Source organism: Geotrypetes seraphini, chromosome 8, assembly GCF_902459505.1.
Source record: "Geotrypetes seraphini chromosome 8, aGeoSer1.1, whole genome shotgun sequence".
NCBI lineage: Eukaryota > Metazoa > Chordata > Amphibia > Gymnophiona > Dermophiidae > Geotrypetes > Geotrypetes seraphini.
Window position 1 is genome coordinate 23,000,979 of NC_047091.1, and position 22,735 is coordinate 23,023,713.

Here is a 22,735-nt window from a genome sequence, read left to right on the forward strand (position 1 = left end):
TACATAGCTATCTCAGAAACACAGCACATACCGCACGCTGAGATATGAAAAGGACACACAGAGGAGAGACTATCCTTAATGCCAGGACTTTATTTCAAATTGGAATTTGTCAGTAGGCAAAAAAACATGACTTCTGAATTGCCATTGCACAGAACAGCTCCCATTTCATAAAGTGTTGACCAGTATGAGCCATTTTGCCGTACTGGCTCTTCACTCTTTTCAGTGCTTCTCCACTCTCCAGTATCTTTTTGTTCTCTCCTCCCCTCCCCCCCCCCCCCCCGTTCCACACACACAAGCATAGGGCAACTGTTCACTACAAGAAACAAATCTGAACGACCTCTGATTAACTGATGGCCAGGGAGTGTAGGATGGAGCAGAGCTATAGATCTTTAGTAGCAAGTAGAGAATGACACGGGGACAAATTTTTCCCCATTCCCCCAGGAACTTCATTTGCCACTGTCCCTGTCCCATTCCTGTAAGCTCTGTCTTAATCACACAAGCCTTAAACACTTATGATTTAAAAGTGTTTGAGGCTTGTGCAGATGAGGACGGAGCTTGCAGGAACGGGGCAGAGACAGGAAAAGAACTCTAGGGGATGGGATGGGAAAATGAGTTCCCATGGGGACGGGGAAAAATTTGTCCCCGTGTCATTCTCTAGTACACGTGTCAAACACAAGGCCCACTGGCTGAATCCAGCCCACCTGGCCTTTTTATGTGGCTCATGGCAAAACTCCCGAACTTTCCCTTCTCACAGCCCAGCATGTCTTCCCTCCCACGTCGGTCTGATGTCACCGTCATGCTAAAAAATCTGCCGGCCTTGGCAGTGATTCAGCAATGTTGTCTGTGGCTCCCCTTCCTGCTTTCTGTATGCCATGGTCCACCCAGCCAGAAACAGGAAGTTGTGTGTCATTGGAGACAGACCGCGGCAGATGAAAAGCGGGAAGGGGAGCCATGGACAACATTGTTGAATTGCTAAGGCTGGCAGATTTTTCAACTTGACGGTGACTTTGGACCAGCGTGGGAGGGAAAGACATGCTGGGCTGTGAAGCGAAAGAGATGAAGGAAGAGAGGTTGGACCTGGGGTGGTACGGAGGAATAGGGAAAAAGATACTTGAAGGGAGAACCGTTGGGAAGAGGAAAGGAGAAATGGACCTGGGGGGAGGGAGAGAGGCAGGCAGGCATACAGGGGGAGAGATGGGATGGGGTGCAGTTGGGAAGAGAAAGGGAGGGAAGTTGGATCTGGAGATGGAAGGGAGGGAGAAATGTAAGGCCTGAGGTTGGAAGGGGGAGAGAGATGCAAAATCTCCTCTTTTTTTTTTCTTTCCATCTCATTGTTCAGCATCAAAGGGGGAGGGAAGAAGAACAGAAAAGGGAGCAAAATGTTGGACCAAGAGGATAGTGGAAGAGAGATAGAAGGAAATAGGAGGCTGGGAAAGGAGTGAGATGGGAAATGGGAGAGCTACAGAATAAGAGAAGATGGAAAATCGATAGGTAGCTGAAAATTTAAAAAGAAGGAGAAGGATGTGAAACGGGGCAAGATTTGAGTGGACAGGGGCAGAAATGAAAAAAGGAGAAAAGTTGAAAGGGAAAAATCAATATGTTGGAGACAGGGACTGGAGCAAGAGAGAAAAAAAATGGACAGCAGACACTGGAAAGAGAATTAGAAGATAGACACAATCAGAAAGAGAAACTGGGACCAAAAACAAAATGACCAGACAACAAAAGGTAGAAAAAATAATTTTATTTTCTATTTTGTGATTACAATATGTCAGATTTGAAATGTGTATCCTGTCAGGACTGGTGTTAGACAGCAAGCGTGAACAAGGACCTAAAAGAGAGGAAAAGTCTTTTTTATTAATTTTGTAGTTGGAGAGGTTGCATCCCTATACTTCTACTAAGACTAACCCCGTCCTTTGCTGGCGTGTAGCGTGGGTTTTATAGCACTGGCAGCAGCAGTAATTGATCTGATGCTCACAGAAGTCGCTAAAACCCACGCTATGCATTAGTAAAGGAGGGGGTAAGTATCTTGGCTTGCAACTTAGCCTGTGTTTTAGATTTCGGCCCCTGTTCTAGTAGCAAGGTTATAGCTTGGCTTTTTCCAGTGGATTGGACAAGTTCCTGGTAAACTGGAAAATACGCAGGTGAGGCTGGACTCATTTAGAGCACTGGTCTTTGACCTAAGGGCCACTACGTGAGCGGACCACTGGTCTGACCCAGCAGCGGCAATTCTTATGTTCTTAAGAGGAAACAGGAGAAAGCAATTGCAGCTGGTGTGAGTGGGGGGTCTTCAAAGTGTTGAGTAATTGATGGCAATTTTGATTTTTGTATTACTTTTATTTTATTGCTTGTACGATGCATGTTTTGGGGTTTTTGGTTTTTTTTTTTTACTTTAGTCACCATTTTGGGTGGGTCCATTGTGACTGGGGGTGGGGGTGGGGAGAGGGCAGTCTATAAATGAATACATGAACATAACGTTGAGTTCTGTTCCCTTCCTGCATTCTCAACGCCAGTGGATTTTTTTCCCCCAGTATGATGGGATGTATGAAAGGAGGCAGAACACAGAATCTGTCAGTGTAAGGCTAGCTAGAACATTCGTTGGCTACTAAAGGGAGCCAGCATTTTATTTCTTTCTTTCTAAAATGTATAAGCTCCTTACACCTAACACATGAAACAGAACCTCAGCTGGGCTGTGAAGACATGCTGGGCTGTGAGAAGGGGAAGTTCAGGAGCTTTGCCATGAGCCACATAAAAAGGCCAGGTGGGCTGGATTCGGCCGGTGGGCCTTGTGTTTGACACATTGTTCTGATTAAGGGGTTCCTTTTATTAAGGTGCACTAACCGATGGGCATCTTAGCATTTAACGTGCACTAAATCAGTTAGCGTACCTTAATAAAAAGGACCCCCATAAGAGAGGGACTCCTCAAAAGATGGATATTGAAATAAGAACCCAATTAGATTACAACTATCCATTTCTACCAGTTACAGTTACTCAAGTGCATTTAAGAAAAATCAGAAATTAAGAGTTTGCAATCCTGACCCAGTACATATTTGCACTATAAAATGACCAGTTTATCTCTCTCGGGTTCATAGATTCTGTTGTGGCTTTGGTAGCACAAGTCAAGATGCAAATTCCACCCCAAGAGGGTCATTTTGTAACAATTATTGTGTGCTAGTGCCGTTACTGCATGTTCTCCCTCCTTTACAAAGCCGCACTGGCATTTTTAGCGTCGGCTGCCGCAGTAACAGCTCCAACGTTCGTAGAATTCCTATGCGCTTCTGAGCTGTTACTGCCACGGCCGGTGCTAAAAATGTTAGCGCGGCTTTGACATGAAAATAGGCCAGAAGCAATAATTGTAGGTGAACAATTTTCTCACATGAGAACTCTTAGTAAATGAGCCCATAAATGTTAGTAATAGATCACTGACTGAAAACCTAATAGTAGCAAAAAAATATTACCAACCGCTTTCATATAGAACGTGAACAGAGGTTGTAACATCAGGCTGCCCTTATGCTTCAAGATTCAGTGGACAGAAAAAATAGAGGAAGAGTCCAGACAGGAAAAAGGAGTAGAAATGATAAGTAGGAACATTTTTATTTATTTATTCAATTTTCTATGCTGTTCTCCCGAGGGACCTGAGAACAGTTTAGATGAATTTATTCAGGTACGCAAGTATTTTCCCCTGTCTGTCCCGGTGGGCTCACAATCTCTCTAATGTACCTGGAGCAATGGGATTAAGTGACTTGCCCAGGGTCACAAGGAGCAGTGTGGGTTTGAACTCACAACCTCAGGGTGCTGAGGCTGTAGCTTTAACCACTGCGCCACAGGATTCCACCAGATTGGAACGTTTATTGTAGATCTGAACAGTTAAAAATGCTAAAGGTCCTCTGAAATCATCAAGGCATCTTTCACTGTTAGTATTTAAAGGACCTCTAGCATTTTGAACTAAATTGGCACATCACTGCTCCAGGACCTCTGATGCAAGCATATTATGCTGAAACATGACCTATGTCAGGCACCCGTGAATGCCATCAAATCAACTTTCCTATTGGTCATCGCTCCTTGACGTTAAGTGGAACCTTTCATGAATTTTGCAGGCTTTTACAATCCTTATGATGTTAGCCAAACTGGACCAGAATACAGTGTATTATAGGATGCGTTATTGCACAATTAGGACCAAAACAATCTCAAAACATGGCCTCAACAGTAGCTCAAAGTGATGTTTTTGTACACTTCCTTTAATAAAAGCAAAAAGGCTCTGACCAACAGAGACGGATCACAGTCAAAAGTCCTTAGGGAACAATGAGATGAAAAGATGAATATCTGGCAAGAAATAGAATTGGAGAAGGTCAGTGAGGATGTCTATCTGGGGATTACATCTTCTCAAGAAAGATTTTCACATGTCGGTTCTCTCAGAATTTCTAAAGAAGGATTTTCCAGCAAATCCTTTTTAAAGTAAATTCCAATGTCTTACTCTTCCTTCCCAGACTTATCCCAGTTTCAGTGTGCCAATGAATTTGTTGGCTTTAAACATACTGTTGTTTAGAAGCAGAACTGCTGGCTCTGCTTGATGGCTTTTTGTGATCCCCCAAGGAGTGGGTGTGCACACCTACTGGCGAGAAAGCACTTTGGGATGACGGCTCCAGAGCTGGCTTGCTTCTGTTCTGCCCTGCCAAGTGATTCTCCATGTTGAAGTTGCTCCAGTTCTCTTCATTAGCCATTTTGTAGCCTGTGAAAGGAGAATGATCTTCATTGATAGGCGGGCAGAGGTAGGATATGTTCTGGAATGGAGCACTGGACAAATTGTATGCTTTCTGTGGGACACTGTTGATAACTCTCAGGGATGACCTAGGTGGACACATTTTCACATTGTGAAGCATGCACTTGCAAATAAGGTGGACGAGTTCCATCAGGTTGAGGATGAGTGAAACCAGAGACACCACCATCATAAAGAGAATGAAGATGGTCTTCTCGGTAGGGCGTGAGTTGAAGCAGTCCACTTTGTGGGGGCATGGTTCCCTTTCACATACATACAATGGGACCATCATAAAACCATACAAGTACCATTGACCAAGAAGAAATCCAGCTTCAAAGAAACTTTTGAAGATGACACTTACAGTGTATGTCAACATCAAGGCACCCTGGATCTTGACTTTGCCGTCCTCCTGCACACAGATCTTTGATAACTTCTTCTCAATGTCTGCAATTTGCATATCAACTTGAAGATCTTTTGTCTGAAGGGCTCGGAGATTGCTCTCCCTCTGTTTCAGCTTCTCATCTTGTCTGGCCAGGTAGATCACGTGAGCAAGATACACCAGCGTCGGCGTGCTGACAAACAAGAACTGCAGAACCCAGAATCGGATGTGGGAGATAGGGAAAGCCTTGTCGTAGCAAACATTTGTGCAACCTGGCTGTTCGGTGTTGCAAAGAAACTCTGACTGTTCATCCCCCCAGACAGACTCTCCAGCCAGCCCCAGTATCAAGATGCGGAAAATGAAGAGCACCATCAGCCAGACCTTTCCGATGGCAGTGGAATGCTCCTGCACTTGGTCCAACAGTTTCTCCAGGAAGCCCCAGTCTCCCATTGTCTTTGAATATTGTATCTGTAAATTACAAATAGTTTGTTAGTTTTGTCTGTTTTAAATCAAGATTAGTCCACAGTTCAATAGAAAATAAAAATTTATACGATACTATTTGGTTTTCTCTGTATTCTGCGTTTGTAGTCTTAGAGTTGGTGGACTCTAGGGCAGCTTTCTAGAATCACCATATTCTTGCAATAATCACTCTAATGCTAATTGCACATCATTTCTAGTCCTTAGGCCTTGGGTTTAAATACCTGCACTGACTGCATAGATGACTTTCTCGTGTGACGATGCAGTCCAGAGCTTCTTTGCGATCAGTTATAAACCACATATAATCGTATAAACATGATTCTGACCATAGATGTTCATAAAATTCACACATTGAGGAAACATTTTACTGAGCTCCATCTAGACTGTGTTGAATTTGGAAATGATTTTCTAAGCGCATTATGAAATATCACCACAAAAAACATCTATCATTGGCAGTATCCATTTCTTTCTAAGTTTTGCAAGGCTTGAGTTTTCTCCTACATACAGTGGGCCATCATAAAATCATTCAAGTACCATTGACCAAGAAGAAATCCACCCCCCATATGAAGCCATCCTATGGGAGGTGGGATAAACAGGTTCTGTGGGACTTCTATGAGACTTACTGCCTCTTTTACAAAGCCGTGCGACAACGTCCCCGAAGCCCTTTAAATTTCAATGGGCTTCGGGGCCATTAGCGCGGCTTTGTAAAAGAGGCCGCTAATGTCCCTGCACAGTTCAATTCATAGCAGTTAGACCAGGGCTGGCAGACTCCAGCGCAATTTAGAAAGGTGATTGACTGAATTCACGTACTCTACCATGAAGCTCAGAAGCAGTTCCCCTAGTTCAGTGCTTCTCAGGGTTACCACAATAGAGTTGCAGGCAACAGGTATTAAGTATATGCAGGTTTATCTCATTGTGGTAATCCTGAAAACCCGACTGCTTCCAGGAGAGGACAGAAGCAGTTTCCAAGTTTATTTGTCACTTGATATATCGTCTATCAATGAATAATTAAACGGTCTACAATAATATTATAATAAAAAGTAAAAATTAGAAAATAAAATTGCTGTGGTTAACGAACCAAGCTATACTTACTTGATTCAGTGGGAAGGGGGTGGGAGTGAGGGTGGGGGAAATAAAAGAAAAAGGAGGAAAGAGGGGGAGAGGGAAGAAGAAGAAAGTAGGAGAGAGATCGCTTCATCTTTCTCTGCTGTAGTGTCGTCATTTTCTATGTATGGGGTCTCATCTCAGGTGCTATAAGCATCCTTAAAAAGGAAAGTTTTGATTTTGGATTTGAATTTGTCCAGAGAAGGTTCTAGTCCAGGGGTGCCCACACTTTTTGGGCTTGCGAGCTACTTTTAAAATGACCAAGTCAAAATGATCTACCAACAATAAAAATGCTAAACATATATATATGTTTAGCATTTTGCATTTTTGAGTGTACTTTGTATTTATGTTCAAATATTTTTTTATTATACAGCCCCCCTCCCCCGAAGGCCTGACCCCCCCTGAAGGTCTGCACATTCCCCCTCAAAGGTTGACTCCCCCCCTGAAGGCCTGCACTACCCCTTGAAGGACTGCACCCCCCCCCCCCCGAAGGCCTACCCTCCCCACATCCATTTACCTAATTCCAGCAAGGAGCAGTCTGCAGAGAGGATCGCTGGTACTTTAGCGATCCTTGCAGGTTGCCATAGGCCTCAGGAGCTGTCTTCCCTCTGCCCCAAGCCTGTCTCTGACTTAGAGGAGGGGCAGGACCACGGCAGAGGGAAGACAGCTCCTGAGGCCTATGGCAACCTGTAAGAATTGCTAAAGTACCACCTGCCACCGGCCGTCTCCCATTCGTCCCCTTTGGAGATCCCCACAGGAATAAGGAAGTTAAATTAATAGAATACTTAGGCACAGAAAAACAAAGAAATACTTCCAAGAACTGCCCCATAAGAACTGCCTGTCACAATGCTCATTAGTGGAACTGAATAAAAGACAAGTACAATGGATTTAGAAGGGGGACGATCCGCCCGGGTGCACGGCTTGGAGGGGTGCACAGCCGGCCAGGTCCGGGTCATCCTGCCTTTCTTTTCCCCCGGTCCGCGCTCGGGGCTTGCGCCTGCCTGGTCCCGTGCCGACGCTCGAATGGTGCCGTCAACTGCCACGAGTCTCGCGATAACCAACAGCACCATTTGGGCGGCGGGTGCGAGCCCAGTGCGCAGACCGGTGGAAAGGAAGGGCAGGAGGACCCGGACGGCTGTGCATCCCTCTAAGCCGTGCACCCGGGGCGGGGGCGGTCCGCCCCACCTCGGTACGCCACTGATTGGGAGGCCGATTTTGGGGTTTTTAAAATTGTATATCGGGCAGCATTAGGCCTCGCTCTTACCTCAATCATTACAGGTGCTTCTATTTCTTGTGATGCGCTGAGCTCCGTCCCCCACCGACCTTCACCCCGCCCTTCCAGCACTCTGATTGGCCAGCGTTCTTTAAGAGGCGGGCCAGTCAGGAGGGGAAAAAAAGAGAAGGGAAGAAGGGAACCTGCTGTGCGATCGACTGGGGTCGCCTGAGCGAACGACCTGTCGATCGCGATCGACGCATTGGGCACCCCTGTTCTAGTCTAATGTCTAACGGTAGAACATTCTAAAGAGAGGGGGGCAGTGACTGAGAAAATGGCTTTGCAGGTTGTGTCATAGAATATCTCACGGATAGATAGGATTTTTAGTAAATTTTGGTTCTTAGATCGGAGCGTCCGGGAAAGAGTGTAGGGAATTAGATATTTGTCGGTGAAAGCTGGAGTGTTTGTGTATTTGGTTTTGAAGAACTATTCTGTATGTTATGCAATGTGTAATGGGCAACCAGGGGAGAAGGGGGGTAACATGGTGAAAGTTTTTTTGCTTTGTAAATAAGTTTAACTGCTGTGTTCTGTAGGATTTGGAGTCGGCATATTTCCTTTTTAGTGTTATGCCCAACTGAATTGGTAGAAGAATTCTATCTACGAGAATCCTGGCGTACCTAAATATTTTTGCCCGTTTTCACTGCATGATCACATTGACAATTGGAAGACGCCTCAGCTCTGTTTTGGCTGCGATCCAAAAGCACAGGGTCTGAGCCATGAGCCGAATCAATTGAGTACCAACCCCTCTTGACCTTCTGGCTGAGACTAAGAATCTATACATTACAGAAGGGGGGAGGGGGTGCTTTGGGCCACAACACTGTTTGGGGTAGGTTTAAATCTACCCTTAAATAACCCCTCCCTTTCACAAAAGCCTAGCACGGTTTTTAGCGTCGGCCACTGCGGGAACAGCTCCTACGCTCGTAGGAATTCTATGAGCGTCGGTGCTGTTGCTGCTGCAGCCAGTGCTAAAAACTGCTACGCTTCTTTTTTAAAGGGGTGGGGGATAAATGATAACCTCCCCTCCCCCACAGCGAGCCCCCATTTTCAACAGTCTGTCATTACTGCCGCTGTAGATAAACCCCAGTAGCCACATGCAATTACTATGCACACAGAAGGAATCCAAACAAAACATCAGTTCTCTCGCCCAGCTCCTGCTTTGCCCGTCTGTACCTCTGAGTTACTTTCCATAGTCCTTTTTTCCAACCTTTCCTGACTACGATGACCTGGCCAGAAACAAACCTGTATAAACACATCACATCCTTCCTAAAACTTTACAAATACAGTCCTGCAAAATCTCTCTCTGGAAAACAAAACAAACCAAGGAGCAAGCCTGCCCTGCTCTTTAATCTTCTGCTAAAAACAAAGTTGAAATGTACCACCAAGGGGTGATGCTGTCGTGATCCTGTTTTCCTTTGGCTTACAAAAAAAAATCTGTCAGCTAATGCCTGGAACAGGGAGGGCACCCCCAGCACTAATTACTGTTAAATTCTGTTGATTCATGCGTTTTTTTTTCTCCTTTTCTGGTGATGTGTTAAAGGGGTGCTTGGAAGGGGATAAATGGAACTGAATTAGCGCGACTTAGAGGAAAACTACATTCACGGCATGACCAGTTCTTAAAGCACCACCACAATACATATTCAAGGCTCCTCTTCTGGCTCCCAGGAAAATGGAAAAATGCGGGCTGGCTAGCTGCTTTTGCCAGGAATGCACTCGTGGCGGACAGAAATGAGTAACCAGGTAATGGGGAGCTCCTTCTGGCCTATCTGGCACAGTGGCTGCCTTCGTTCAGGCCAGGCACATACATCTGTGTTCCAAGTGAATTCTGAGAGGGACCTGGAGAAGGGGATGGATGAAAGGTCTGGTCATATTTTTGGCCAATTGAGGGAGACTTCTCCTAAAGTAAGAGATAGTTCATACTGTACTGGTAAGTTTACAAGTCTTCAGCATTTGCTTTGGTATAGGACACCCAAAATGCATATGCTATACATACCTAAACTTCAGGTGAATCATATTATAAAAACATCATTTTACTAGTAATGAAGGTGGAAAGGCCGACCACCTTTGAGCTCTTTCAGTGCTTCCTGTTCTGTATTTCTGCCTTAGTCATTGCCAGACCACAGGTTCCTTAATTGGTTGTAGGATTCCCCCCACCCCCCCCTGAAATGAGAGGGAGTTACAATTCTATATACCTGGGTTTCTATGAGCATCTCACTCTATTATATAAAAAGCAGAGGAGAGGTTTGAGATCCATGACACCATGAATATTTGCAAAACTATTCACATCTTTGGAACTTCAGCTCCCCCTCCTGATTCACGGTTTCCCCACTCGCGAATTTGGTTATTCGCAATTTTTTGTCATTTTGATGACGGCTCTGCACGGGGCAGGAGCGTAGGAAGAATGCTCTTGCCCCGTGTCACCGCTAGACCACCAGGTAAGGTCGGGGACACAGGAGGGAGGCAAGGGTGGGTCAGAGCCAGCCCAAAAACTTTTTTGCAATTTTTCCCTATTCATGGGCTGGCTCTGTACCTAACCCCTGCGAATATTGAGGCCTGTACAACTCCCAACCTACATTTTTAGAGGTCCCAGGATGTATTCGTTTAATGTTAAATTTAAAAATCTACTTTAGATTATTGTATGAAGCTTTGAGATATTAAAGTACGAATAAGCAATAATATATCTAAATAAATATAAGACAGCAAAAGAAACTATTTTTAATGCTATCAGTCACATTTATAACCTGGCCAATAAAACCTCTACCATTATGAAAATCTTCAGCATTCTCAGGTGATAACCTCTTGGGCTCGATAAGGTTTTCTATTGCATGAACACCCAGAGACCAGTGAAATTTCCCACTCTGTCATCCCCCTCTCTAATTATCTTGCCCAGACTAGGGTCTTGTCTCAGAGATGAGAACTTAACTTCGCTAAACTCATCACTCACCTGCTGCCAACAAAAGTTATCAAAAGCCGGAGTCTCCTTATCTCAGTATTTCCTGACTTGCTGTGACATCAGGCATTTCCATAACCGGCAGGGAGGGAGAGTAGTATTTTGGGAATTCTGTGACCAAATGCTCAAAACTTCCAGGTTGATTCTTGGCTACTTATGGTTCTTTTCAAATACTGTGAGTTCTCAAACCAGAAACCACTTCAGTGGGTCATGGCATCCCTTGAGTTTCTGACCCACTGCTGACCTGGTAAGAGACCAATTTACAAGCAATTTTTTTTTATTTTTTTTTTTTAAATCTAGGTATGGTTTTAAATACATTCTGTCCGTTTTATGAAGGCAGAGATCTGATTAAAGATGAAGAAAAAAACAAACCATTCAGTGATATGATGGGGTGGGGGAGAGTCTTAGACTAAGTAGGCTTTTCATCACAATTATGGGAATATAATTGAAATAAAATCTCATATAATTACAAGGGCAAATTGACTGTTGGTGAGTTTTATTGCTTTGATTCAAATGCATTATTTCTCTTGATAAAGTTGGATCAATTAATAGACAAAGTAATTGTTGTCGCTAATCATGATCCTTGCAAATATTTTTATGCCCTAGAACTCAGCCTATTCCCAAGCAACACACTCAAAACCACTGGAATTGACATCTGGACCAGTACGCTTACCTGTGAGGCTGGCTCAGCAGTTAATCTCCTGTGGTGACTGGCAGTCTGTTTTCCAGCACAGGCGACGTGGAAGCATGATCAGTGGCTTTGGTGTCAGAAGGGCTCTCCGAACGTTCATATAATATGTCTGAAAGACCGTAGCAAGGGAGGAGGAGAGGAATCTTTGCCAATGACTCCGGGCTCGATTATTCCTGAGGGAAAAAGGCTGTAAAAACTAAAGGGTAGGCTGGAGGAGGTGCAGGAAACTGGGGGCCAGGCTCTGGGCTGGAGAAGGGGGAGGTGCGGAGTTTGGGGCATGGTTGTTGGAGGTGCGATGTGATGCAGTTAAGTAGATACACAGAGATCTAAAGATTCACCAGGTATAACGAAGGCAGTGATATTACAGTTTCCCTTACTTTGCAATTGCTGGGGTCATCTGCTGCCCCTGTGAAAGATAGGGGGGGGAAGGGGGGAGCTCGGGTCACATCCTTTTAGCTGTGCACCATCGTACTAAAAGGGATTCATTTTTAGTTTCTTCTGTGTTTTTGACTAGGTCCTGCTATTTGAATATTACTGGTGTGAACTGTATCTATGCTCACAGCTCATGTTAAAGTCTTCCCTTTGTCTTTACAATTGTCAGAATTTCCAATGCCTTTTAATAATTTATTTTGAGCATTTATAATACTACTTATAGCCTAAGTGGTTTACATACGTAAGTAAAATCTGGTAACCATACCTAAAAGTCTTTTAAATAAATAAATAAATGGAACATTTGCAATCCAGTGAGTTGTTTGCATTCTTAGGCCCTCTCCACGGTAGAGGTTTCTACTACGGCCCAGAATGCTAAATGCTCCGACATTGCTCTGATGATCAAAGGAATTCTATGAGTACTGGAGCATAAATTTCTGTGAGGGTGTTTGTGGGGTGGGGTGGGGGAGGAAGCTTTATTTTCCTCCATAAGCATTCTGATTTCTATTATTACATAAAAAAACAGATCCGCTTAACCCAGACTGAGGAAACCATAACTGGAGTGCACCTGTAGCTAGTAGAATGGCTTTCTTTTCTAAGTCTGGGTTTCAAAGCATTTGGGGAACAGCTGCTCAAAAAAAACCAAACCCTCCATCTTTCAACAGAATGAAATAAATTCAGCCTGACAAAAATATCTGGTGCCATTTTTTGTGTCGGAAGTGCTGTGGTTTGGTCTGCTCACCCTGTGCGTGAGATAATTTTGACAGCTGATGATTCCTGAGACATTTTTAACACCAGAGTGCAAACTTGAAGGCAACTAATAAGGGATGTATGGGATGTAGGAGCCCAATGTTGTGGAACATGCAGCCAGATACATGCACAAACTTTAATTGCTGCCAATTGAGATCATTCATTGGTTGATGGCATCCAATTATTGGTGGTTAACAGCTCATTAACCAATTAAGTTGCATAAGCATCTTGGAAGCGTGTCAAAATTTGGGTGCCATTTATAGAATCTAGGCATAAGTGACAACCCTCGGGAAGGGCAGGACCCAACTTGTGGCCTTTTGTCACTCACTACCCATGTAGGATACGAACATAAGAATAGCCTTACTGGGTCAGACCAATGGTCCATCTAGCCCAGTATCCCATCTTCATGGTGGCCAATCGAGGTCACAAGTACCTGGCAAAAACCCAAAGAGTAGCAACATTCCAGAATCCCAAATGGTAGCAACATTCCATGCTATCAATCCAGGGCAAGTAATGGCTTCCTCCATGTCTGTCTCAATAACAGACTATGGATTTTCCTCTACGAACTTGTCCAAGCCTTTTCTAAAATCAGCTACATTAACCACTCTTACCACATCCTCTGGGATGAGCTTATTTCTACCTAGGATAGTGTCATTTGATTATGCACTAGTAAAATCATAGGGCTCTTCTACTAAGCTGAGCTTAAAACTAGGCTTAGTGTGCCCTTATGTGGACCTTTCCCTTGTGCTAAGCCCATTTCTAGCACAGCCATCAAAAAGGGCTTGTTTCATCTGTGGCTTAGCACCTTCTGTTTAGGAAGTGCTAAGGGCTCCCACTTTATGATAGTAATATCAGTGCGCTAACCAATTAATGCATCCACATCTATTCTCCATTCCTGACATGCTCCCTTCAGAAAACATAATGAACAATCAGTAGCATGTGCTTAGCATGCACAGAGCACAAAAATAGTGCAAGACTTTAATAATATGCAGTATATCAAATAAATGTGTAGTCAGTAATTTTTCTAAAAGGGAGTTGCTGGGCATCTGGGTCCATCTCAGGGTGATTCAGACAGACATGGCCATTTTTGGTCCTCTGCCATCAACAGCCAAACCCAGTCCCTTGTTGACAGTTTCAAGGAGCTTTAAGCCAAAATAGCACCGATTCATTACGTTTTCTTTTAAATGGAAGAGTTTATCCTGTATTATATCAGACACTCTACTGTGCACCCAGGACATGCTCAACTGCTTCTCAAAGTACTATAAATACAGTTGCATGCAACCTATGCCAGGAGACGCACATGAGATGATCGCTGATGCCCTTACCTTGTGTCTTCATAGAGCAGCAAACTAGACGTCAACATGTGAGTGAGGGACAAAGAAGCAAGACACCATGTGGTTGATGAGATTCTCATCTTGAATGAACGAATGAGGAGAAATGGTACAATATTGATAGAAGTGTTGAATAGATCAAAAAAGGCAGTTGCCCTGGAGGGGCTGCCCTGAGTTTGAGTAATTGCAAGAACGCAGCAGTCAAATTAACGCAATTTCCTCATGCAGTAATTCATAGGGATGGTTCATGCTGTTTTTTCTTAGGAGCTTCTATCAACACGAGCAAAAAATAAGAGGGAAGGAGGAAGAGCTTGCTGCAGGCTAAGAAAGCCAATGTCACTGTCTGTGGCTTAAATTAAATATATTTTTGTTTTGAAGCAGAGCTACTAGCTCTGCTGGATGGCTTTTCTGGATCTCCATAGGAATGGTTAGCCACAGCTGTTGGAGAGGAGCTATCGGGTGACTGCTTCAGGGTGGGACTGATTTTGCTGAGCTTTGCTAGGTGATGTTCAGTATTGAAATTGGTCCAGTTCTGCTCACTTGACATCTCGTTAAAGGCTGGTGCTGAAGGATGATTCTCTGCCATGGGAAGGCAGCAGCAGCGATCATTCAGAAAGGATTTGGTTGAACCCTCATATAGTTTCTGTGGGACACTGTTGATATCTCTCAGAGAAGAACTAGGTGGACATGTTTTCATATGGTGATGCACACACTTGCAAATAAGGTGGACAAGTTCCATTAGGTTGAGGACAAGTGAAACCAGAGACACCACCATCATGAAGAGGATGAAGATGGTCTTCTCGGTAGGGCGTGAGTTGAAGCAGTCCACTTTGTGGGGACATGGTTTTCTTTCACATACATACAATGGGGCCATCATAAAACCATACAAGTACCATTGACCAAGAAGAAATCCAGCTTCAAAGAAACTTTTGAAGATGACACTTACAGTGTATGTCAACATCAAGGCACCCTGGATCTTGACTTTGCCGTCCTCCTGCACACAGGTCTTTGATAACTTCTTCTCAATGTCTGCAATTTGCATATCAACTTGAAGATCTTTTGTCTGGAGGGCTCGGAGATTGCTCTCCCTCTGTTTCAGCTTCTCATCTTGTCTGGCCAGGTAGATCACGTGAGCAAGATACACCAGCGTCGGCGTGCTGACAAACAAGAACTGCAGAACCCAGAATCGGATGTGGGAGATAGGGAAAGCCTTGTCGTAGCAAACATTTGTGCAACCTGGCTGCTTGGTGTTGCAAAGAAAGTCTGACTGTTCATCCCCCCAGACAGACTCTCCAGCCAGCCCCAGTATCAAGATGCGAAAAATGAAGAGCACCATCAGCCAGACCTTTCCGATGGCAGTGGAATGCTCCTGCACTTGGTCCAACAGTTTCTCCAGGAAGCCCCAGTCTCCCATCTCTCTCGATGCTGGACCTGTAAATAAGAATAGACTTCATGGTTAGGTACTTTTAATGTGCAAAGTCATAGAAAGTTGTATGCACAAATTTGCAAATGCAGGTTATAGAATAAGGTCAATTGTGCGTGTAACTTACTTTAATACTCAGTTGATAATTAGTGTTAATTGGCAGTTACACACAAGTTCTGAGCTCATATTTCCTAGTGCGTAACTTCAAGTGGGAGTAGGGCGGGGCATGAATGTACGGTTATGGAATACTATTCTTTACACATCTAACTACCTATAGCTTTTACACCAGCCACTGATGAAGACCATATGGCCCATCTAGTCTGCCTAACTGTGCCACCTACTATCCCCTCCTCTCCCTTAGAGATCCAACGCACTTGTTCCAAGCTGTCTTGAATTCAGATACACTTTTTCCACTGGATGGCCATTCCCAGCATTCGCCACTCTTTCCATGATAAAGTAGTTTCTGAGGTGACGTAAATGTGGATTTACACAAGTATTCTGTGCAAACAAACCAAAACTGCAGACTTGTACACGGTGCAGGCAAACTTTATTTTGACATATAAATCTTAACTAAAAACCTTTTACCAGACGGGGGACCCAACACGGTCCGTGTTTCGGACAACCTTCATCAGGGGTCCATGGTAATAAAGGTAAAAAGAAAAATATCACAAAAAGAAGCCTGGAAAAATAGCGTTTGGTAGCACACCAGTGAATCTCCGAAATGCACTACAAGTTCGTCACAGTAAAAAAACAGATGATTCCCAGAGGCTTGAGAATCATGAAAGGACCTACGATGTAAAAAGCAGACGAAGTTGGACCTCTGGTTTTTTTGTTGCTTCACAAGTATTCTGTGACAGCAGCTGCATGTAGAAATGATGTTTTAGAATTTGCATGTAGCACGCATCATCCTAGTGCCTGAATTCAGGCAACCTTTTAAGAATTACTTCCCGGGATGCCCCATTTTGCTTGGAGTACATATTTAAAATGATTCAAACAGGCCAGAGAGACTCCTATCTGGTTTGGCTGCTTTGGGGACTCTGCCACTGATGTTCAGAGACACTTAACCAGTCTCTTAGCTGGATATCAGCCATGACCACCACAGCACTGGCTTGTTAGTGCCAGGGCGGTCAGAGGGTGGAATCAGGGTGGAGCGATTTTTAGTCTGCCAATCGGTTAAACACCTAGATAAGGTTAGGACAACAAATAGGTCTGAATATTGGCTGACACCCAGATAAATGCAGGCAACCGCATGCCCAATATAATCAGTGCTGGTGTCCGGATTAGGCCCAGTAGTCAATACCCGGCACTAATTCAGACTGGCTGTCAGTGGCTTTAAAATCGCTGACCACTGCAGGCTATTTATAAGCAGAAAAATTACATCTACTGTAGAGACCAAAGTGCTAAAACACAGAAACTCCACAAGTTGTGCATATTAAAAGGCTGATTCTACCACAGGGCATTTTGGCAGGGAAGGAACACAGGTGCCTCTCTTGCTTTGCAGCTGTAAAATTGCAACCTGAAGTTAGGGGGAGTGTGGTATAGTGGTTAAAGCTACCGCTTCAGCACCCTGAGGTTGTGGGTTCAAACTCAGGCTGCTCCTTGTGACCCTGGGCAAGTCACTTAATCCCCCCATTGCCCCAGGTACATTAGATAGATTGTGAGCCCACCAGGACAGACAGGGAAAAATGCTTGAGTACCTGAATAAATTCATGTAAACCGTTCTGAGATCCCCTGGGAGAATGGTATGGATTAGAAAACTGAATATATAAATAGAGTGAAAAATCTCAGCCTCTGATAACCAGAGCTGGTACTATGACATCATAATGCCTCATTCCACCAATAAGAGCCAACCTCATCAGTGATGTCACAGTGGCTTCATTGTCCTAGACTTGGCTCACTTTTGCTACATTTTGATTTCTAGAGTGGTGCAGTGGTTAGAGCTACAGCTCAGCACCCTGAGGTTGTGGGTTCAAACCCTGGGCAAGTCACTTAATCCCCCCATTGCCCCAGGTACATTAGATAGATTGTGAGCCCATCATGACAGACAAGGAAGAATGCTTGAGTACCTGAATAAATTCATGTAAACCATTCTTAGCTCCCTTGGGAGAACGGTATAGAAAATGGAATAAATGTCTATTGCAGGTTTGTGCCAGTAGGAATTAATACTTATGCAATCCAACTCGTGTCCAGAAGCACCTACACATATACTCCATTAGAGCAATTTGCAGTAAATGCCAGCAGTGCAAATATTTATGCAAGGGGGGGAAGGGGTAAAACACGGACCTCACGGACCTGACGGACCTCGCGGATCTAAACCCGTACGGCCTTAAAAATCTGAGGTCCGTGTCGGTCCGTGTCCGTGGCGCTTGTAGTTTCTGTCGCTGACAGACCTTGATTGAGATTTTAGCGCTGACGGATCCGTCTCAGCATAGGGAGGGAAAAGTGTTAGGATCCGTCAGCGCTAAAAATCTCTTCGAGGTCTGTCAGAGCCAGAGACTAGTGCTGGAGCGGCAGAGCAGAAGCCAAGAGAGCGGGGACATAGGTTTTGGACGTGCGTTATGGAAAAGAAGTCTCCAAACTCCAGCACTAGTCTCTGGCTCAGACAGACCTCGAAGAGATTTTTAGCGCTGACGGATCCTAACACTTTTCCCTCCCTATGCTGAGACGGATCCGTCAGCGCTAAAATCTCAATCAAGGTCTGTCAGCGACAGAAACTACAAGCGCCACCGACCGACACGGACCTCAGATTTTTAAGGCCGTACGGGTTTAGATCCGCCAGGTCCGTCAGGTCCGTGAGGTCCGCGTTTTACCCCTTCCCTGCAAGGGGCATCCATGAAGGGAGGGGAGAACTGCAGGTCTCTGTGCAGACCCTCATTTATATAAAACACTGTGGCTCAATGGCATGGCCAGCCTTGAGGTTCTGCATCATCCCCGGAAAATTATAGCTGCGGGCCATTACTGCACGTCAACCACTGTTTCATGCATAAAAAGATTAACCCTTAAAAAATTTTCAAATAACAATTGCAGCATCATTTGGGAGTTCTAGGTTTTCTCAAAGGATCAAATCTCAAACATATTTTGTAAGCGTGAAAGTGTTAGCATGTAACTTAAGCTATGTGAGAAACCGAGGTTTTGGCTAAATAAGTGCAAATCATAAAAATTCCTATTTTGCACCCAGTTCATTTGTGTGGAAATCCTGACCTGAACATCTTAGCACACACATCTCCATAAGTCAACCTATTAGTATATTGACAGTTGTTAGAGCTCAGAAATATGTGCTTAGCTCAGGGTTGCCCAAGTCCGGTCCCCGAGAGCTACTGGCAGGCCAGGTTTTCACGATATCCACAATGAATATGCATGAGAGAGATTTGCCTGCAGTGCCTTCTTGGGATGCAAATCTCTCTCTCATACAGATTCATTGTGGATATCGTGAAAACCTGGCCTGCCAGTAGCTCTCGAGGACCGGACTTGGGCAGCCCTGGAGCTTAATAGGGCATTTAAAAAAAAAAAAAATCTACTCCACCAGCATCAGCTCTGTTTTGCTAACAGTAAAACAAGCCACAATTTAGATGCCACAGAAAGTTCAAGACCTTGCAGGACTTTTGCTGGATTCCTTGGGCAAAAGATCCACCGTTTTCCGTGGACTATTTTCTTTAGCAGAAAACTTGCAATCCAAAGTGAGGGCTTTGGGCAACTTTCTCTGCTCATTTGGATCCAAGTAAGGCTAGGGAAGCTGCGATGCCAAAGAAGGGAAGGATGGCATACATGGGCATGGTTTACAACCTTCTGAGATGGAGCAACAGTGGCTGAAAATGTCAGTCTTTGCAAATATTTCCAGGAACCTTGAAAACATTTATTAGTTTCCAAATATTGAAGGAATCGCTCCTCCGTTTAGCCGCATCTCTACGATTTTTGTCCACAGTCCTTCTCTTTATTTGAATTTGTCTCGAAACTGAAGTTTTAGTTTCGGAGCAGTCACTTGCAGAGACCATCATTAGGGTAGCTAGAGAGACAGCTCCTATAGCAGGGAACAGAGGCCGAACTAACTTCTACGACGTTTCGGTTACAATTCTATGAAGAGAATGCAGACCAGAGAAACGCGAAAATCTCCGGACCCCCCTGAAAGCAGCAGTCGGAGCGCTGCGGTCTCTTTCCGAATCTTTTGCGCGCCTTGTGCAGTTTTAGCGCACTTACCTGTCCTTGCGAGGGGAGCCTCAGACTGATTCTGCCCAGCGCGGAGGAGTTACCGAATCGCCTTCCTGGATGAGATTCTCAAGGCTCGGGGAGGGCAGATTATTCCAAAAAGGAAGGCCGGGGGGATGCACAGGACGCTGGAGGGCTGGATCCGGGAGGGAGGGGCAGGGGGGTTGCAGATTTTCTGTATTAAGGCACGTAGATGCAGGGAGAGAGCTGGCTAGTAGCGGTTGCAACAAGTCAATGAAGTATTTCTAGTAAAGAATGGGGAGAAAAAGACATCAAAGAGCATGTTGGGGTGTTTTTTTTTTTTAATTTCATACTAACGACCTTTTTCCCTAATGCACTGATGCATTCCTGATTCTTTTAAACCAGCTTCCATGGCCTTCTAAAAGATCATACAAGGTGGGATACAAAATCCCCTCCCCGCCACTAAAATCCGCGCTACAGTTTTGTAAAAGGGCAGAGAGTTAAAAATACAGCATCATTTGTAACAATCGAAAGTTGAACATTAAAAAAAACAACAAACAAACATATCAATATCAGTCACCCAAAATCATAATAAGCAACTGAGGAAACAAACATCAAAGGCAGCCAGGAATACAACTGAAACTACTTCACATGGGCTGCAGTGTACAAGACGGTCCCTGCTCTGTAGAGCTTAAAAAGTCTTGGTGAGTTGAGGCAGACGAGATCATTTTCAGCACACGGGTATTGAATAAGGCCTGATGCAAATCTGCATTTTGATGCAGAAGGGTCTGCCTCGGGAGTCAACAATTCTATATGCATCCAAACTAAGTGCTGGCCAAAAACTACCGCCTGCTCAAAAGGAGGCGGTAGCGGCTAGCGTTAAACCGCTATCGCGCCTTCGTAAAAGTCGCCCTAAGTCTATTAAACATGCGAGTCCTGCAGTTTTTAAAGCTTCAATTTGTAGCATCCACACCATTCTGCTCCCTTGCACTTTGAAGGGCATTCAATAATTTGTTTACCTCAGTAGGAAAGAAAAGAGTTTCCAAAAAATTCTAGTTTTATTTTTTAACTAGTGTTTAAGCCCGTTAGATTAACGGGTGCTAGAATAGATGTGCAAACTTAATATTTTATAAAATTTACAGAAAACATAGCATGAGAGCTTTAAAATGCTCTCCCCTCCCCAAGCAACAATGCATACAAACATGTAGAGCAAAGTTTCAACTATCTAAAAACTCCATCAACTGAATATAACAGACATACTTCCCAACCAACATAATAAACCCTGAGTAACTAAAGAATGTAAAGGAATGTTTGGAGCAACAGAACCAAAAGAAGGGAGGTCCAACCTCGTCTGCAGTGAAGAAACCAGCCAGGAACAAACAAACCAAAACTGCAGATATGTACAACGATGTAGGCGAATTTTATTGTGACAAGCAAACTATATATTAATATTTGGTGCTTAGATGTTTATATTTTTGGTGGTAATAGTATATTGTGCATGTAAGGCAGGGGTGTCCAATGTCGGTCCTCGAGGGCCGCAGTCCAGTCGGGTTTTCAGGATTTCCCCAATGAATATGCATTGAAAGCAGTGCATGCAAATAGATCTCATGCATATTCATTGGGGAAATCCTGAAAACCCGACTGGACTGCGGCCCTCGAGGACCGACATTGGACACCCCTGATGTAAGGGTTTCATTGTTATTGTTATTATTAAGAGAATTTTAAGAATTTTTTTTTTTTAATGTTGTATATCTATAAAATGTCCTTATAAACAATATTTCTTGTGAAGATTCTGTTTGAGTTAGGTCAGGGGTGTCCAATGTCGGTCCTCGAGGGCCGCAATCCAGTCGGGTTTTCAGGATTTCCCCAATGAATATGCATGAGATCTATTAGCATACAATGAAAGCAGTGCATGCAAATAGACCTCATGTATATTCATGGGGGAAATCCTGAAAATCCGACTGGACTGCGGCCCTCGAGGACCGACATTGGACACCCCTGAGTTAGGTAATAGTTTTCCTTGGTTAGGGCCATCTACAACTGTCATCAGAATGTCTGAAAAACTTCTAACTCTAGAAAAAGCTACATATAAATGGCCATGGCTGAATACTGGTTCTTGTAAGTAAATGCCCACTTTTTCTAAAGTTTGGCCCTGAGATTTATTGATTGTCATGGCGAAAGCTAAAGTGACTGGAAATTGTCACCTTCGTAATGTAAAGGGCAAATCAGTGGATGTTGGAGCCAAATCAATACGTGGAATAAAAACTATTTCTCCTTCTACTGAACCGGTTATTACTTGAGCAATGATGAGGTTGGTTTTTAAGTCATTAATGATGAGGCGGGTACCATTGCACAATCCTCTTTTAGTATTTAGATTTCTCAGCAACATAATGATTGCTCCTTTTTTAAGGTTGAGTTTATGTTTTGGCATACCTGTTGGAGTTAGTTCATTAAGGAACTCTATGGGATAATTTTGTGTGTCTTCCTGAGTGGAGTCATCAATTGAGGTGGAGCTGAGATATGTTACAGTCTGTCCTTCCAAAATGTTGAGTACCTCTTCATTTATGGAGTTTATATCAGAGTTTTTTGCACAAAGTATAGATTTTTTAGTTAATTTTGGAATATCTGTAATAGTAATTTTTTCTCCAAAAAAGTCTTTGATGATATTTTCCATGGTTAAAATTTTGGAAGGAATTTCAATAATGTCATCAGGCAAGCCTTCAATGTGTGTTGTGTCACCATTACCAACTTTGATAAGCCAAATGCTGAAATCAGTGTCTATTGATCGAATATTGTTTTTAATGCTTAGGACTTTGAATTTTGGCCAGAGGTTGTTATTCTTTATACATGCCTCTAAAATTTTTGTCCGGTCAGCATGAGGCACCACAGGAAGTGTTTGACGGAAATCTCCACCAAGTAAGATAACTTTTCCTCCAAAGGGTTTTTTGTTATCCATTATTTCTTGTAGTAGTTTGTCAACCACTGTAAGAGCTATAGAGGGGGCCATAGTACAT

General features: G+C 43.9%; 3 protein-coding genes across 5 annotated transcripts in view; 1 reads left to right on the plus strand and 2 right to left on the minus strand.

Moving 5' to 3' along the window:
* The window catches only part of SMIM12 (small integral membrane protein 12), a 57,434-nt gene extending 47,864 nt beyond the window's left edge, over positions 1-9,570 (plus strand). The window contains exon 3 of the mRNA XM_033954269.1: positions 9,524-9,570. The gene's annotated coding sequence lies outside the window, so the exon portion shown is untranslated. The remainder of the gene's footprint in view (positions 1-9,523) is intronic.
* LOC117364726 (gap junction alpha-4 protein-like) lies at positions 1,815-14,264 on the minus strand. Of its 3 annotated transcripts, none has more exons than XM_033954262.1 (2): positions 14,129-14,264; positions 1,815-5,600 (listed from the first exon to the last, which is right to left on the minus strand). In XM_033954262.1, exon 2 carries the CDS (start codon positions 5,580-5,582, stop codon positions 4,524-4,526), a length of 1,059 nt encoding a protein of 352 aa, XP_033810153.1. In that variant the 5' UTR covers positions 5,583-5,600; positions 14,129-14,264; the 3' UTR covers positions 1,815-4,523. The 3 variants fall into 3 exon arrangements, with proteins under 3 accessions (XP_033810153.1, XP_033810152.1, XP_033810154.1); XM_033954261.1 differs by lacking the exon at positions 14,129-14,264 and adding an exon at positions 11,607-11,742; XM_033954263.1 differs by lacking the exon at positions 14,129-14,264 and adding an exon at positions 10,928-11,063.
* Positions 14,265-14,459: 195 nt separating this feature from the next.
* Positions 14,460-20,318, minus strand: LOC117364727 (gap junction alpha-4 protein-like). The gene is made up of 3 exons (XM_033954264.1): positions 20,302-20,318; positions 19,752-20,005; positions 14,460-15,565 (listed from the first exon to the last, which is right to left on the minus strand). Exon 3 carries the CDS (start codon positions 15,546-15,548, stop codon positions 14,490-14,492), a length of 1,059 nt encoding a protein of 352 aa, XP_033810155.1. The 5' UTR covers positions 15,549-15,565; positions 19,752-20,005; positions 20,302-20,318; the 3' UTR covers positions 14,460-14,489.
* Positions 20,319-22,735: the final 2,417 nt, after the last annotated feature.